Source organism: Antennarius striatus, chromosome 7, assembly GCF_040054535.1.
Source record: "Antennarius striatus isolate MH-2024 chromosome 7, ASM4005453v1, whole genome shotgun sequence".
Taxonomy (NCBI): domain Eukaryota; kingdom Metazoa; phylum Chordata; class Actinopteri; order Lophiiformes; family Antennariidae; genus Antennarius; species Antennarius striatus.
In genome coordinates, this window is record NC_090782.1 from 24,185,686 (window position 1) to 24,200,160 (window position 14,475).

Here is a 14,475-nt window from a genome sequence, read left to right on the forward strand (position 1 = left end):
CTGTGTAACCCTAACTGTAACTGATGCACTATTGCACTATTGTGCAATTTCCTCCGGGATTATTAAGGTATCTGTCTGTTTGGGTTGTCAGAAAATGTGTTCATTTGTGTTTGCAGGTGAGGGTTTGGCCTGTCCTCGAAGTTTCTTCTTCGGTGGTTCCATCATGGAGTTGGCGTACGTGTGTGAGTGGGAGAAACGCCCCAAGAGCACCCACTGCCCCTCCATCCCACTGGTGTGCTCCTGGTCCTGCAGGAACCTGGTGGCCTTCACCACAGACCTGAAGAATGAGGACGACGACAAAGGTGAACAACAAACCCCACCAGCGGGGACGGAACATCTGAGGTTCTGGCTTTCTTTAGAGGAACGTCATTCCAGACTTAAAACCAGGATTTCAACCCTGTGTGTGTTTCAGATGTGAGTCACCTGATCCACATCATCGACACTGAGCACCCCTGGGACGTTTACTCCATCAACTCTGGACACACTGAGGTCATTTCCTGCCTGGAATGGGACCAATCAGGTGAGTCGTGTCTCTGTTGTGCCTCCACATCATGTTTCCAGCTGTATCATGTATTTACGGATGTATTTGTGCATGGAGGCTCCAGGCTGCTCTCCGCCGATGGTGACGGTCAGATCAGATGTTGGTCGATGTCGGATCACCTGGTGAACAGCTGGGAAAGCGTCCTGTCCAGTTCAGTCGACGGAGATCCCATCGTAGCGCTGAGCTGGCTGCACAACGGCGTCAAACTGGCGCTGCACGTCGAGATGGTAACACTCCGAAAAAAGATCCACAGATAACATCAAGTTACTGGAAATGATCGGTTGATGGACTAGTTACTTACTTTTACTTTTTACTTATCTTACTTAGTTACTCTTACTTACTTTTTTTGACTTAGTTACTCATACTTTTATTTACTTACTTTTACTTGCTTAGTTTCTCTTACATTGACTTTTACTAAAATACCTACTTACTCTCACTAACTTAGTTATACTTATTTACTTTACTAAGTTACTCTTACATTTTCTTACTGAGTTACTCTTTTATTTATTTACTTTTATTTACTTAGTTACTTGTATTTTTATTTACTTACTTTTACTTAGTTTCTCTTGCATACTTTGACTTACTTTTACTTACCTACTTTTACTTAAGTACCTTCTTACTTACGTTTACTTAATTACTCAATTACTTAATTTCAATTTAATTAATTTGATTACTTTTATCTACTGTTATTTACTTGCTGTTACTTTTCTTACTTAATTTAACCTACTTACTTACTTGTACTTATTTTGTTAATCCCAGAGTTACTTGTGTGTATCCGCTGCTAGTAACTAACCTCATTCCTTCTCAGTCGGGTTCCACAAACTTCGGTGAGAAGTTCTCGCGGGTGAAGTTCTCCCCGTCTCTGACGCTGTTCGGCGGGAAGCCGATGGAGGGCTGGCTGGCCGTGACGGTGAGCGGTTTGGTCACCGTGTCGCTGCTGAAGCCGGGCGGCGCTCTGCTGACGGCCAGCGAGAGCCTCTGCCGGCTGAGGGGCCGCGTGGCGTTAGCTGACATCGCCTTCACCGGCGGTGGGAACATCGTGGTGGCGGCGACCGACGGCAGCAGCTCGTCCCCCGTCCAGTTCTACAAGGTCAAAAGCAGAAGAAAGTCTGATTGTCATGGAGATATTTCCTTGTTACTGGTTCACCATCAGGATGACGTGAACGTCTTCTCTGTCCAGGTGGTGGTTAGCGTGGTGAGCGAGAAATGTCGCATCGACACGGAACTGCTGCCGTCTCTCTTCCTGCGCTGCACCACCGACCCGCTGAGGAGGGAGAAATACCCGGCGGTCACACACCTGAAGTTCCTCACCAGAGAGAACTCTGAACAGGTAAGCGTCGGATCAGAGGACCCCAGACCAGCAAACACACACCCCAGAGGAACGCTAACACACACACGGGTTGCAGGTTCTTCTCTGCGCTTCCAACCAGAGCGGCAGTATCGTGGAGTGTTGGTCCCTGAGGAAGGAGGGACTTCCTGTCAACAACATCTTCCAGCACCGATCGCCAGTCGGTAAGAACCGCACCGCGCCGCTCGAGCCGGTTTCTCAACCGATTCTCACCGTGTTTGACCTCCGACCTTTTCCGCACACAGTCGGGGAGAAGCAGCCGACCATCCTGAAGTGGAGGATCCTGACCACCACCGGCGATCTGGAGCGTGTGTCGGCCATCGCTCTGCCCAAACTGCCCATCTCCATCTCCAACACCGACCTGAAGGTGGCGTCAGACACCAAGTTCTGTCCCGGACTCGGTGAGGAGAGCGTCTTCCGTCCCCCTTGGGTTCTAACTTTGTTTAAAGACGCCCATCAGGTGCAGATTAACCCCTGAATGTCCGCGAGTGTCATCAGAACTCCGTGTCCTTCAGGTCTGGCTCTGGCGTTCCACGACGGGAGCATCCAGATCCTCCACCGCCTCTCCCTCCACACCATGGGCATTTTTTACGGCTCCTCCTCCGGTCAGAGACCGGGGGAGGAGTCCGCCATCAAACGCCAGAGAACCGGCGGCCCCACCCTCCACTTCAAGGCCCTGCAGTTCTCCTGGACCTCACTGGCGCTGGCGGGAGTCGACAACCACGGCAAGGTGGGGGGGGACGTGTCGTCGCCCCAACCATGAAGATGACACTCATTCATGTTGGGGGGTGTTATTATTATTATTATTGTTGTCTTCTTTTCAGCTCCACATGCTGCGGGTGTCTCCCTCCATGGGTCAGGTGCTGGAGATGAACACCACGCTGCGCCACCTGCTGTTCCTGCTGGAGTACTGCATGGTGACGGGCTACGACTGGTGGGACGTCCTGCTGCACGTACAGCCCACCATGGTGCACAACCTGGTGGAGAAGCTGCACGAGGAGTACATGAGGCAGAATCAGGCTCTGCAGCAGGTGAGCAGGGGGCGTTGGGGGGAGGGGGCGGTTAGCGCTACGCCTCACGTTAGCGCCGCCACGATTAGTGGAATAGTCGCGATTATATCGACGATTTAAACCACAAATTACTAAATTAATAGTTTTTCCCTTCTGCCTTTCTGTCCTTGACGTGCAGTCGTGGTTTCCAGGGTTTTCAGTTTTGATGTCACCTGACCTTCTAGTAGACGGGCTCTGGTTGTCATGGAAACATTTCATAAAAACAACAGTGAAAAGTGTGTCAAGTGAGACTGTATCCGTCAGGCGAGAGCTTTCGTTCCACGGGAGCACCATGAAGAAGGATCGTCATCGTCGCAAGCTAACTGGCTAGTTAGCCGCTAATATTAGCATAAACAGAGAGCTAACTTACTACTTACTCATGTAACTGTAAATGTTAGCGTTAGCGATTATGATTTGATTCGTTATCCGTCCATTAGCGCACAGATCTCGTGTTTTCTGTAACGTTAATAATAATAATTCTTTAGTTCCAGGCGCCGACCTCATTTGTTGTTACGTTTGATGACAAAAAACCTAAAAAACAAACCTGAAATATTTATTTTTGTGTCTTTTCTGTATTTTAGCTGTTAGCTCTTTATGCTAGTTTATTTCAGTTAGCATCACGCTGACGTTTTATCAGCTTCCCGCTGGAGCCTCAACATGGATGTTTTACATTCAGAAAACATTTGATCTGATTAGTCGACTATCACAATAGTGGCCCGTGGCAGCCCTACCTCCCATGATGCTTCACTGTCGGTTGCTAAGCAGCCTGCCGTCTCTCTCTCAGGTCCTGGCGACTCGTATCGTGGCCGTGAAGGCGTCTCTCTGCAAACTCTCCACGGCGACGGCGGCCAGGGCGTGCGACTTCCACGCCAAGCTGCTCCTGATCGCCATCAGCTCCACCCTGAAGTCTCTGCTGCGCCCCCACGTCCTCAACACCCCCGACAAGAGCCCGGGGGACCGGCTGACGGAGATCTGCGCCAAGAACACCGACACAGGTGAGCCGCCGAGGAGGGAGGGGCGTGCGGGAGGACGCCGGCGATCGCTGATCGATCGTGTTTCCTCAGATATCGATAAGGTGATGATCAACCTGAAGACGGAGGAGTTCGTTCTGGACGGGCCCCCCCTCCAGTCCCTGCAGCAGCTCATCCAGTGGGTGGGCGACTTCGTCCTCTACCTGCTGGCCAACCTGCCCAACCAGGTGAGGAAAAAACCGCAACGTCGTCGGTTCTCTTTTGAGTTGAAGAGTCGCCACATCCTCCTGCCCCCCCCCCACCGCAGGGCTCCATGGTCCGTCCCGGGTTCGGCTTCATGAGGGACGGGGCGTCGCTCGGGATGCTGAGGGAGATGTTGGTGATGATCCGGATCTGGGGGCTCCTGAAGCCCGGCTGCCTCCCCACCTTCACCGCCATGTCGGACAACCAGGACAGCATGCAGCTGCTGTTCAGGCTGCTCACCAAGCTGTGGCTCTGCTGTAAGACCCCCCCTACACACACACACACACACACACACCCCGGGTTAACACACCTGAACCGACCTGCCCGTGTCGCGTCGTGACCCTCTGACTCACTCGTGTCTCAGCTCGGGACGACGGGCCCCCCCAGGAGCCCGACGACAGCCTGATCGACGAGTGCTGCCTGCTGCCCAGCCAGCTGCTGGTCCCCACCATGGACTGGCTCCCCGTCAACGACGGCGTCATCGTCAAGCTGCAGGGGAAACACCCCCTCCGGCTCCAGTTCGGGAAAGCCTTGTGTCTGCCTGGGCTGGGCTCCAACACCCCCCTGGAGGTGTTCTCCAGGTGAGAACCAGGACCCACCTGGACCCAAAACGCTGCTGAGATACCCCGGTAGTTGTTAGCCTGTTAGCATAAAAAATACTGTGTGTGTGTGTGTGTTTGTAGGAGTCCTGGGTCTCAGAAGATGGATAACCTGCGTTGTGTTCACATGGGAGTTTATCCCACCGAGGAGAGCAAGGCCTGTACCAGGTGAGTCCACAGGAAGTGATGTCACACCCCCTCACAGAATAAAAACACCAGCAGAAAACAAGTTAAAGAGGAAACGAATGTTCAGACGTCCCGATCGTAGGAACGTCTTCGCGTCGTTCCGACGAGGACGCGAGCGTTTAAAGACGCTGTGTTGTGTTTAGGTGCGGCTGCGTCACGATGCTCCGCTCCCCCAACAAGACCAACGCCATGAAGCAGTGGGAGCAGCGCTGGATCAAGAACTGTCTGTGTGGGGGGCTGTGGAGGAGGATCCCTCCAACGGTCCCCTGAACGCATCACGGACGCCTGAACGCATCACGAACGCCTGTACGCATTGCAAGATGTCAGCAGTGCATTTGTCAGTTTTTCCATGTGTAAATAAAGTTCATTTTGTAATTTGTTCGTAATAAAATTTTCAAAATAAAAGCGGTTTCTTCTTGTTGTGTTCACAGCTTAGACTTTTTTTTTAACTGTAGAACAAAAGACACACAAAGAGGGTGTGTCCACCCTCATCCAATCAGAGCAGACTTCATGTTCTCCCTATTAACACTGATTCGTTCACAAGCCTTAAATGGATAAACAATAAAACTGCTGGTCTTTTAGGTCATTGAATGCATCATGACATATACTTACTTTTACTTATCATTTTCTTCCTCTTCCCATCCATACGCTGTACATTTGTCCGCCTTCTGGCCATGCTGCCCCCGACGGTTTCCGCTGGTACTGCAGCCAATGAGGCCCTGGGGGGTCTTCAGCATAAAATATTTATTTCCATATAAAAGCCGTCTGAAAGAAGAAAAAAAACAGAAAATAATCAGTTATGATCTGATGGCGCCTGGTAACCATGGAAACAACACATCTACTGTAAACCATGACTGTTATTCTGTCATGATCCGAAACAATAAATAATAATAAAATATTGTGATAAAATCCAATTTTTATTCTAGACAGAAAAGAGTCACAGCAACAGGCTTCGTCTCTCTCTCTCTCCACACACACACACACACACACACACACACACACACACACACACACACACACACACACACACACACACACGCCGTTCAGCAGCAGCAGATCTCCGCCACATAACGGAGCGGTCGCGGATCTGCGGCGCGTCTGAGAGAGAACGGAACCGGAACCGGGACTAAGGGACCCCCGAACCGGCAGCAGGTGAACCGGAGCACGGCCTCCGACAGCGGATCCGGTTCTGCTGCTGCATCTGGACCAGGAAACGTGACGGGAATCCGAGCGGATCGGTCTGAGGTATGTGTGTGTGTGTGTGTGTGTGTGTGTGTGTGTGTGTGTGTGTGTGTGTGTGTGTGTGTGTGTGTGTGTGTGTGTGTGTGTGTGCGTGTGTGTGTTCGTCCGCTGACGCATTTCTACCTGCATCAGACAATAAAACCCGGACTGATGCCGGGTTGGACCCGGTAGAACCGGAACACACCGATCCGGTACTGACTGCGGTACCGTCGGTCCGTCCGTCCGTCGGTCCGGTTCGGTCGAAACGGCGCGTTAGAATCCTGCGTTCTGATTGGTCGGAGGTTAAACGGCCACACGAGGTGTGTTTGATGTTCAGGTGTGGAGATGTGACTCACGTGACGTGTTGTTTGGACACGACGTGGACATCCGGTCCGAATCCTGGGGGGGTCGACCGTGGGTCCGGATCCTGGTGGGGGGGGGGGGGGGGGGGGGGGGGGGGCTCCGTGGGGGTGGGAGTCAGTGGTGATGAAGAGGAGCTGATTCCACGGGGTCTAAGCTGGATCACCAGGGCCCCTAAGTTCTGAGGGGCCCCTGGGTGGGGCCCTTAAATCCGACCTCAAGGATCGTCCAATCACGTGAAAACAAGCCAATTGGCTGCCAATTAAGGTGTGAAGGTCCAAAGCAGCCAATAAGAAGTCAGGTTATCTGCTCAGAGAGTTACTAACTCCAGGGGCCCCTAGGAAACGGCAGGGGCCCCGGGGAAACCCCAGGTATGTCAACGAGCAGACCTGGAGCCTGGAGTCGAACAGAGGAAGGGTTCGTCAGGATGTTCATGAAGCGGTTCACAGATGTGTGTGTGTGTGTGTGTGTGTGTGTGTGTGTGTGTGTGTGTGTGTGTGTGTGTGTGTGTGTGTGTGTGTGTGTGTGTGTGTGTGTGTGTGTCGCAGCTCCATCAGGATGATGATGATGATGATGAATTCCTCGGAGAAGATGAAGAAGAAGCCGCCTAAGGATAGCCTCACTCTGCTGCCATGTTTCTACTTTGTGGAGGTGAGATGAGGCGTTGCCACGGTAACCAAACACACGTGATCAGACGTAGGACCACATATGAAGATAAACAGGTCAGATTTGTGTCCTCACACGTCCCTCAAACATCAGAACTGGGTCGCCTGAATGAGAACCATCTGCAGCTGCAGACGTTCTCTGATTGGACGGTTAGAACTTCCTGTAAATGTACTTCCTGTTACTGGCGGAGATGGAAACTGTTTCCAACTCAAGCTGTTCTCACCTGTTCTCACCTGTTCTCACCTGCGTGTGCAGCTGCCCATCGTGGCTTCTTCTATGGTGTCTCTGTACTTCCTGGAGCTGACCGACGTGGTCCAACCGGCTCAGGTGGGGTTCCGCTGCCACGACCGCGAGCTCAGCATGCCCTACGTGGACGGAGGGGACGAACTCATCCCGCTGCTGATGCTGCTGAGTCTCGCCTTCGCCGGACCCGCCGCCTCGGTAGGAACACGCAGGCGTGAACAGAAAAACACGTGGAGACACGAAAATACACAGAAAAACACGTGGAGACACAAAAATACACAGAAAAACACGTGGAGACACGAAAATACACAGAAAAACACGTGAAGACACAAAAATACACAGAAAAACACGTGGAGAAAATGATAACATACAAATGCACATTCACAAAGGAACGTACACAGTATATGTAGGTATACACTAGTATACACAATCATACACTAGTATACACAAGCACACTAGTATGCACTAGTATACACAAGCACGCTAGTATACACTAGTATACATGAGCATACACTAGCATACACTACTATACACTACCACAGTAGTACACACTAGCATACACTAATATACACAAACATTAACTAGTATACACAAGCACACTAGTATGCAAAACTATGCACCAGTACATACTAGTATACACTAGTACACAGTAGTATACACTAGCATACACAACCACACACTAGTATACAGTAGTATACACTTTTATACACAAGCATATACTAGCATACACTAGTACACACTATCGTATAGTACTAGTATGCAGAAGCATACACTAGTTTACACGAGCATACACTGGTACACACTATCATATAGTACTAGTATGCAGAAGCATACACTAGTTTACACGAGCATACACTGGTACACACTATCATATAGTACTAGTATGCAGAAGCATACACTAGTTTACACGAGCATACACTGGTACACACTATCATATAGTACTTGTATGCAGAAGCATACACTAGTTTACACGAGCATACACTGGTACACACTATCATATAGTACTAGTATGCAGAAGCATACACAAGTTTACACGAGCATACACTGGTACACACTATCATATAGTACTAGTATGCAGAAGCATACACTAGTTTACACGAGCATACACTGGTACACACTATCATATAGTACTAGTATGCAGAAGCATACACTAGTTTACACGAGCATACACTGGTACACACTATCATATAGTACTAGTATGCAGAAGCATACACTAGTTTACACGAGCATACACTGGTACACACTATCATATAGTACTAGTATGCAGAAGCATACACTAGTTTACACTTGCATACACTGGTACACACTATCATATAGTACTAGTATGCAGAAGCATACACTAGTTTACACGAGCATACACTGGTACACACTATCATATAGTACTAGTATGCAGAAGCGTACACTAGTTTACACGAGCATACACTGGTACACACTATCATATAGTACTAGTATGCAGAAGCGTACACTAGTTTACACGAGCATACACTGGTACACACTATCATATAGTACTAGTATGTAGAAGCATACACTAGTTTACACGAGCATACACTGGTACACACTATCATATAGTACTAGTATGCAGAAGCATACACTAGTTTACACGAGCATACACTGGTACACACTATCATATAGTACTAGTATGCAGAAGCATACACTAGTTTACACGAGCATACACTGGTACACACTATCATATAGTACTAGTATGCAGAAGCATACACTAGTTTACACGAGCATACACTGGTACACACTATCATATAGTACTAGTATGCAGAAGCATACACTAGTTTACACGAGCATACACTGGTACACACTATCATATAGTACTAGTATGCAGAAGCATACACTAGTTTACACGAGCATACACTGGTACACACTATCATATAGTACTAGTATGCAGAAGCATACACTAGTTTACACGAGCATACACTGGTACACACTATCATATAGTACTAGTATGCAGAAGCATACACTAGTTTACACGAGCATACACTGGTACACACCCGTGATGACAGTAAACAGGTGCGCTGTGTGTATCAGATCATGCTGGTTGAAGGACTCGTCTACTGCCTGCAGTCCAGACTGAAGCTCCGCAGACCTGAAGGAAGCATCAACGCGGGAGGCTGCAACTTCAACTCCTTCCTGAGGAGGACGGTGCGCTTTGTAGGTAGGACTACACCTGTAGTAGCCACACCCATAACCACACCTGTAACCACACCCACAACCACACCTGTCCCCCCACCAGTAGAGCCTGAGGTTTGCCGTCTCTCTCCAGGTGTGCACGTGTTCGGCCTGTGTGCGACGGCGCTGGTCACGGACATCATCCAGCTGTCGACGGGGTACCACGCCCCGTTCTTCCTCACCGTCTGTAAACCCAACTACACGCTGGCCGGCGTCTCCTGCGACAGGAACGCTTACATCACCAAGGACATCTGCTCGGGACACGACCAGCACGCCATCATGGCCGCCAGGTGGGACACCCTCTGCTCCGCCTTCAGGGCGGGGGCGGGGCTGACGTGTTTGAAGGATTTCAGTCGCTGTCATCTCAAATGTTCTGCTCTTCCGTCTGTCCCACAGGAAAAGTTTCCCTTCCCAGCATGCAACTCTGTCTGCCTTTGCAGCCGTTTATGTCTCTGTGAGAGAATCTACTTATTCCAATCAGATAATTGATCGTCTTCCGTTGAGGCATTGATCTAAACGACACTCCTCCTACTTTCAGATGTACTTCAACTCCACCATCTCTGACAGCACCAAGCTGCTCAAACCCGTGTTGGTTTTTGCGTTCGCCATCGCCGCGGCGTTGACGGGCCTGACTCAGATCACGCAGCATCGCAGCCATCCCATCGACGTCTACGTGGGCTTCCTCATCGGAGCGTTCATCGCAGCGTACCTGGTGAGATCCGACATCTAATGGTGAACCTTTAGAGTGTTAGCAGGGTGTTAGCACGCAACAAAAAAAAGTTAGCATTAGCAAACCCTGATTTTCTTCTTTAGGCCTTCCACGCCGTTGCCAACTTTAAGTCCTCTGATGATATCACTCCGCCCCCGCCTCCCCCGCCCCCAAAGGAGGACCCTTTGCGAGCGCTGACTGAGCGTGGACACGAGTCCGTCTACAACAAGGGCCCCGCCTCGGCCTCAGAGAGCAACGATGAGATCGCCGCGGCTCCAGCCCCCCTGGACCGGCTGGAAGGTCTGGGGCCCCTGCAGAGGGAGAAGGACTCTATGGGGAGCCTGAAGAGGGCCAGCGTGGACGTGGAGCTGCTGGCTCCTCGTAGCCCCATGGGGAAGGAGACCATGCTGACCTTCAGCAACACGCTACCCAGGGCTAGCATGAATGTTAACGGCGTTCTGGCAGCCAACCCGTCAGAGGATCTGGTTCAGCCGGTTCAACCGGTGCAACCAGTGCAGCGGCGCCTGAAGGCGGTGCAGGTACCCATGGACCCGATGCGTTCGCAGCAGCTGATGTCAGAGTGGAAGCAGAAGTCGATGGAGATGAGAGGCCTGAGCGTCCGGGACGAGACGGAGCGCGAGGCCAGCGAGGACGGCTCCGAGGTGGGCTCAGTGGGGACGGACGACGGGGGGCCTCAAGCCCCCGTCTACCAGCCCACGGCGCAGTCCGGGAGGGCGCCTTCTAGCCGCAATCCCACTCCACCTCCAGGTGGGGCAAAAGCTGTGGCGACACCAAGACCTCCTCAGATCCCCGAGGCTGGACCCCCGCCAGTCTCCCCAAAAAGCGCCCTGACCCGCGCCAAGTGGCTCGCCATCCGAGAGAAAACAAGTGGCGAGGGGTCGGCCCGGGCCGCCGCCAATCAACCGCGACTCATGCAAGTCATCGCCATGTCGAAGCAGCAGGGCCTCCTCCCATCGTCATCCTCAGGAGAGAAGTCCTCCGAGACCACCTCCACCTGCTCCGGCACCTCCTCCACCACCGACTCCCCCCATTACCGCCCAAACTACGAGCAACGTGAGGGATCAGGTATAATAACGGTGGACGCCCACTCGCCGCACCATCCCGTTGTGCAAGCCCCTCCTCAAGCCCCGCCCCTTGCAGGAAACGGTAACCCGTGGGAGTGGGTAGGGGCGTCCAACGAACGGGACCCGCGAGACACCTACGACCTCAACAGCCTGAACCGAGGAGACTCCGCCGCACGAGGCAGCAGCTTCCGTCCGCACCGATCCGCCTCGCCGCGTGCCGCCGCCGTGGAACCCGATCCAGCGCCGCCTCCACCCAACCCACAGGTGGAGATGTCAGTGGAAGCTCAACGTAGGGAAATGGCCATGAGGCGCAAGACAGCGCTGGTTCTGTTGGATCGAGAGAGTCGTCACCAGACTGAACAGGAGAACTTCTATAAGAGTTTGCACGGTCGAAGGTTCAAGGAGTAGTCCGGTACCTTTCAGAATAAAAGCCTTACTTTGGTGACTAACAGCACAGTCCCAGGACAGCAGTGAAGACCGCCTTGCTATGACTCTGTTGGACCACCAGGGGTGTCAGGTCCTCAGCTGCTCAACACTCTGGACAGTTTTGTCCGACTGTAATAGATTTCTCTAACATCCCATCAACAGACGGGACCGTTTGTTCCATTCCGGCTCTGGATTGGGTTTTAGTTTCTATTAGCATTGTTTCTATAGGCTGTAGATACTGGTGTGACTGGTTTCTTCTGGCTGGAGATACTGGTGTGACTGGTTTCTTCAGGCTGGGGATACAGGCTTGACCGGTTTCTTTGGACTGGAGATACTCGTTTAACTGGTTTCTTAAGGTTGGAGATACTGGTTTGACTTGTTTCTTCAGACTCAAGATATTGGTTTGACTAGTTTCTCCGGACTGGAGATACTGGTTTGGCAGGTTTCTTCTGGCTGGAGATACTGGTTTGACTAGTTTCTCCGGATTGGAGATACTGGTTTGACTGGTGATCTTACTGATGGGTTACCTTCATCTTTCATCATCGTCCACAGCGTTGAGCGGCAGAACCAGATGCCGGATGGTTTCCATGGCGACTCACTCTGTCAATAATGTGAAGTTTAGACGAAGAGAGAAAACAGCTCAGAGACGAGTTTGAAAAATTACTTCTGGAAGCACAAAAAAATGCAACAAACGTGAGAATCCTCCTGCTGTTTCCTCCTCGCATCAGCCACCAATCGCAAGTTCGGGAGCAGACCCCGCCTCCTTTGAGGGGCGGAGTCTATGACCTTTTCTTCGTTGCGAGGTGACGGCTGGAGGGATGCAGTAAAACGAATTTCATCCCACTGATTGTATATTACCAGGGTGAGTGTGTCGTGGCCGTTTGTTGTGATGGTTTGGTTGCTATAGTGATTCTCAGCATGTTTGTTTGTGTGCTGCTTTCTGATTGGTTGAGCCTGTGTCCTTGTATGCGTGTGAATCTGAATGTGTGTATTTATTAAGGGTGGATTGATATGATTTAAATATTTGGTTGAAGGATTCGCTCACGGTTTTGTTGTGGAGCCCAGAAAAAAAAAAAATTACCTGCTGACGTTAATCGTCTTTAATTTTATTTTCCTTTGGAATCATTAAAGATTTAGAGGAAATTAAGACAAATTTTCAAAAAACGTTTCTCAGAAAGAATTTAATCTATGAGACAATTACTACCAAGTAAGTTTTCAAGATGAATATGTTTCCATGAATATTTGATTAACATAAATACGAGTTAATTTTCCTGCTGAAGGGAATCAATGAAAGATTCATTTTTCTCCTCGAAAAATATTTTCTTTCATGTTCAAACTGACAAAAACTGCACAGAAACTGGATCATAGAAAAGCTTGTCGTGGATCTGGAAGCGAATCATGGAGCGCGTCTGTAAATAGGAGTTATTGATGAGCCGATCGTGGGCGTGTCCTGCTGTTAACGTGTCCGTGTGTCGTTGCATGTGTTTGATTTCAAATCAGACAGACGTCATCCAGGTGATCCGAGACCTGCAAAGATCTCGCTCGACATTTCCATCTGAATGTAAAAATATGAAGAATCTAATCTGTGCATTCTGTGACTGGGAAAAAATAAAAAAACAGTAAAAACTACACACACACAAAAAACACAACTGCTGCTATAAAAATGTGTAAAAATAAGAGACATTAAGACAGTTGGAAGCTGAAGGAGTGACACTGCATGCTCTGTGATCAAAGTTCAAAATTAAAAGTTATTCTTGATCACTCTGTTGGCAGAAGTTATTTTAGTTCCCTTTCTGGTAATTTTGTTGTTGTTTTTTTCACCGTGTGAACCTGGACTGTTTCACCGTGTGAACCTGGACTGTGCGGGACCTTCTGGGTGTGTAGAAGAATAGAGAACCTGTGAAGCTGCAGTGCATCATGGGTAAACATCACAGAGGGTCCACCGGGGACCTGACCGCATCGTCGAGTTCATAGTTCCACCGTCGCCCCAATGCATTCTGGGACACCTACACCTCCTGTGAAGTCACGTGACCCGCACAGAGATTTAGTGTTCATCTCAGGTGAGACCCCAACCCGTCACTCACCTGAGGCCCAGTTTTCTCTGACTGGTTCTGAAAACAAACGTGAGGAAATCCTAAGGTTTGTCTGATCAGAGGACACACACACACACACACACACACATACACACACACACACGCTGCTGACGCCTCGTGTCCTGCACCTTCAGGCTCATTATGCAGTTTCCATGGCAACAGTGTTGATGGCTGATGAGATAAGGCCTGCAGAGAGAGACACGCACACGCACACACACACACACACACACACACACACACACACACACACACACACACACACACACACACACACACACACAGGAGGCTCATATATTTTAAAGCTTTCACATTGAATTCCTTTCGGAAACATTTATTTTATTACATCTGACGCCTCCTTTCATTTCACATGTTTTTCCTGGCTGCGCCTCCTTAACGGAGGAGGGTTGGGTTCCCCCCGGTTCCCCCCGGTTCCCCCCCGGTTCCTCCTGGACGGACATGAAGCGTCTCTGCTCCACAACTGGTTCAGACACAATGGAAGCCTGACACCAGCACACGTACACCTCTCCATCCAGCAGCAGGCGTGTTGCCATGGCAAC

At 50.3% G+C, this 14,475-nt stretch overlaps 2 protein-coding genes and 1 long non-coding RNA gene across 7 annotated transcripts; 2 read left to right on the forward strand and 1 right to left on the reverse strand.

Moving 5' to 3' along the window:
- Window positions 1-94: 94 nt before the first annotated feature.
- On the forward strand, window positions 95-5,364 carry med16 (mediator complex subunit 16). 4 transcript variants are annotated; one of them, XM_068320518.1, is made up of 15 exons: window positions 95-302; window positions 413-520; window positions 599-768; window positions 1,350-1,631; window positions 1,722-1,871; window positions 1,948-2,053; window positions 2,135-2,290; window positions 2,405-2,619; window positions 2,714-2,920; window positions 3,723-3,933; window positions 4,003-4,136; window positions 4,217-4,409; window positions 4,517-4,733; window positions 4,836-4,919; window positions 5,081-5,362. In XM_068320518.1, exons 1-15 carry the CDS (start codon window positions 95-97, stop codon window positions 5,205-5,207), a joined length of 2,568 nt encoding a protein of 855 aa, XP_068176619.1. In that variant the 3' UTR covers window positions 5,208-5,362. The 4 variants fall into 4 exon arrangements, with proteins under 4 accessions (XP_068176619.1, XP_068176618.1, XP_068176617.1 ...); XM_068320517.1 differs by having other exon boundaries at window positions 3,723-4,136; window positions 5,081-5,364; XM_068320516.1 differs by having other exon boundaries at window positions 413-768; window positions 5,081-5,363.
- On the reverse strand, window positions 4,654-7,551 carry LOC137599526 (uncharacterized). Of its 2 annotated transcripts, none has more exons than XR_011036822.1 (3): window positions 7,428-7,551; window positions 5,550-5,702; window positions 4,654-4,793 (listed from the first exon to the last, which is right to left on the reverse strand). It is a non-coding gene; the product is annotated as an uncharacterized lncRNA (long non-coding RNA). The 2 variants fall into 2 exon arrangements; XR_011036823.1 differs by having other exon boundaries at window positions 7,418-7,548.
- plppr3b (phospholipid phosphatase related 3b) lies at window positions 6,069-14,193 on the forward strand. Its single transcript, XM_068320534.1, has 8 exons — window positions 6,069-6,182; window positions 7,067-7,169; window positions 7,440-7,625; window positions 9,465-9,591; window positions 9,700-9,895; window positions 10,002-10,059; window positions 10,144-10,317; window positions 10,419-14,193. Exons 2-8 carry the CDS (start codon window positions 7,077-7,079, stop codon window positions 11,805-11,807), a joined length of 2,223 nt encoding a protein of 740 aa, XP_068176635.1. The 5' UTR covers window positions 6,069-6,182; window positions 7,067-7,076; the 3' UTR covers window positions 11,808-14,193.
- Window positions 14,194-14,475: the final 282 nt, after the last annotated feature.

Coding starts and splice junctions, on each gene's coding strand:
- med16 (XM_068320516.1), top strand. CDS start 95: ATGTGTTCATTTGTGTTTGCAGGTGAGGGTTTGGCCTGTCCTCGAAGT. Junction 2,620..2,713: donor GAGTCGACAACCACGGCAAG/GTGGGGGGGGAC, acceptor TCTTCTTTTCAG/CTCCACATGCTGCGGGTGTC. Junction 4,137..4,216: donor TGGCCAACCTGCCCAACCAG/GTGAGGAAAAAA, acceptor CCCCCACCGCAG/GGCTCCATGGTCCGTCCCGG.
- plppr3b (XM_068320534.1), top strand. CDS start 7,077: ATGATGATGATGATGATGAATTCCTCGGAGAAGATGAAGAAGAAGCCG. Junction 7,170..7,439: donor CATGTTTCTACTTTGTGGAG/GTGAGATGAGGC, acceptor CTGCGTGTGCAG/CTGCCCATCGTGGCTTCTTC. Junction 10,318..10,418: donor CGTTCATCGCAGCGTACCTG/GTGAGATCCGAC, acceptor TTTCTTCTTTAG/GCCTTCCACGCCGTTGCCAA.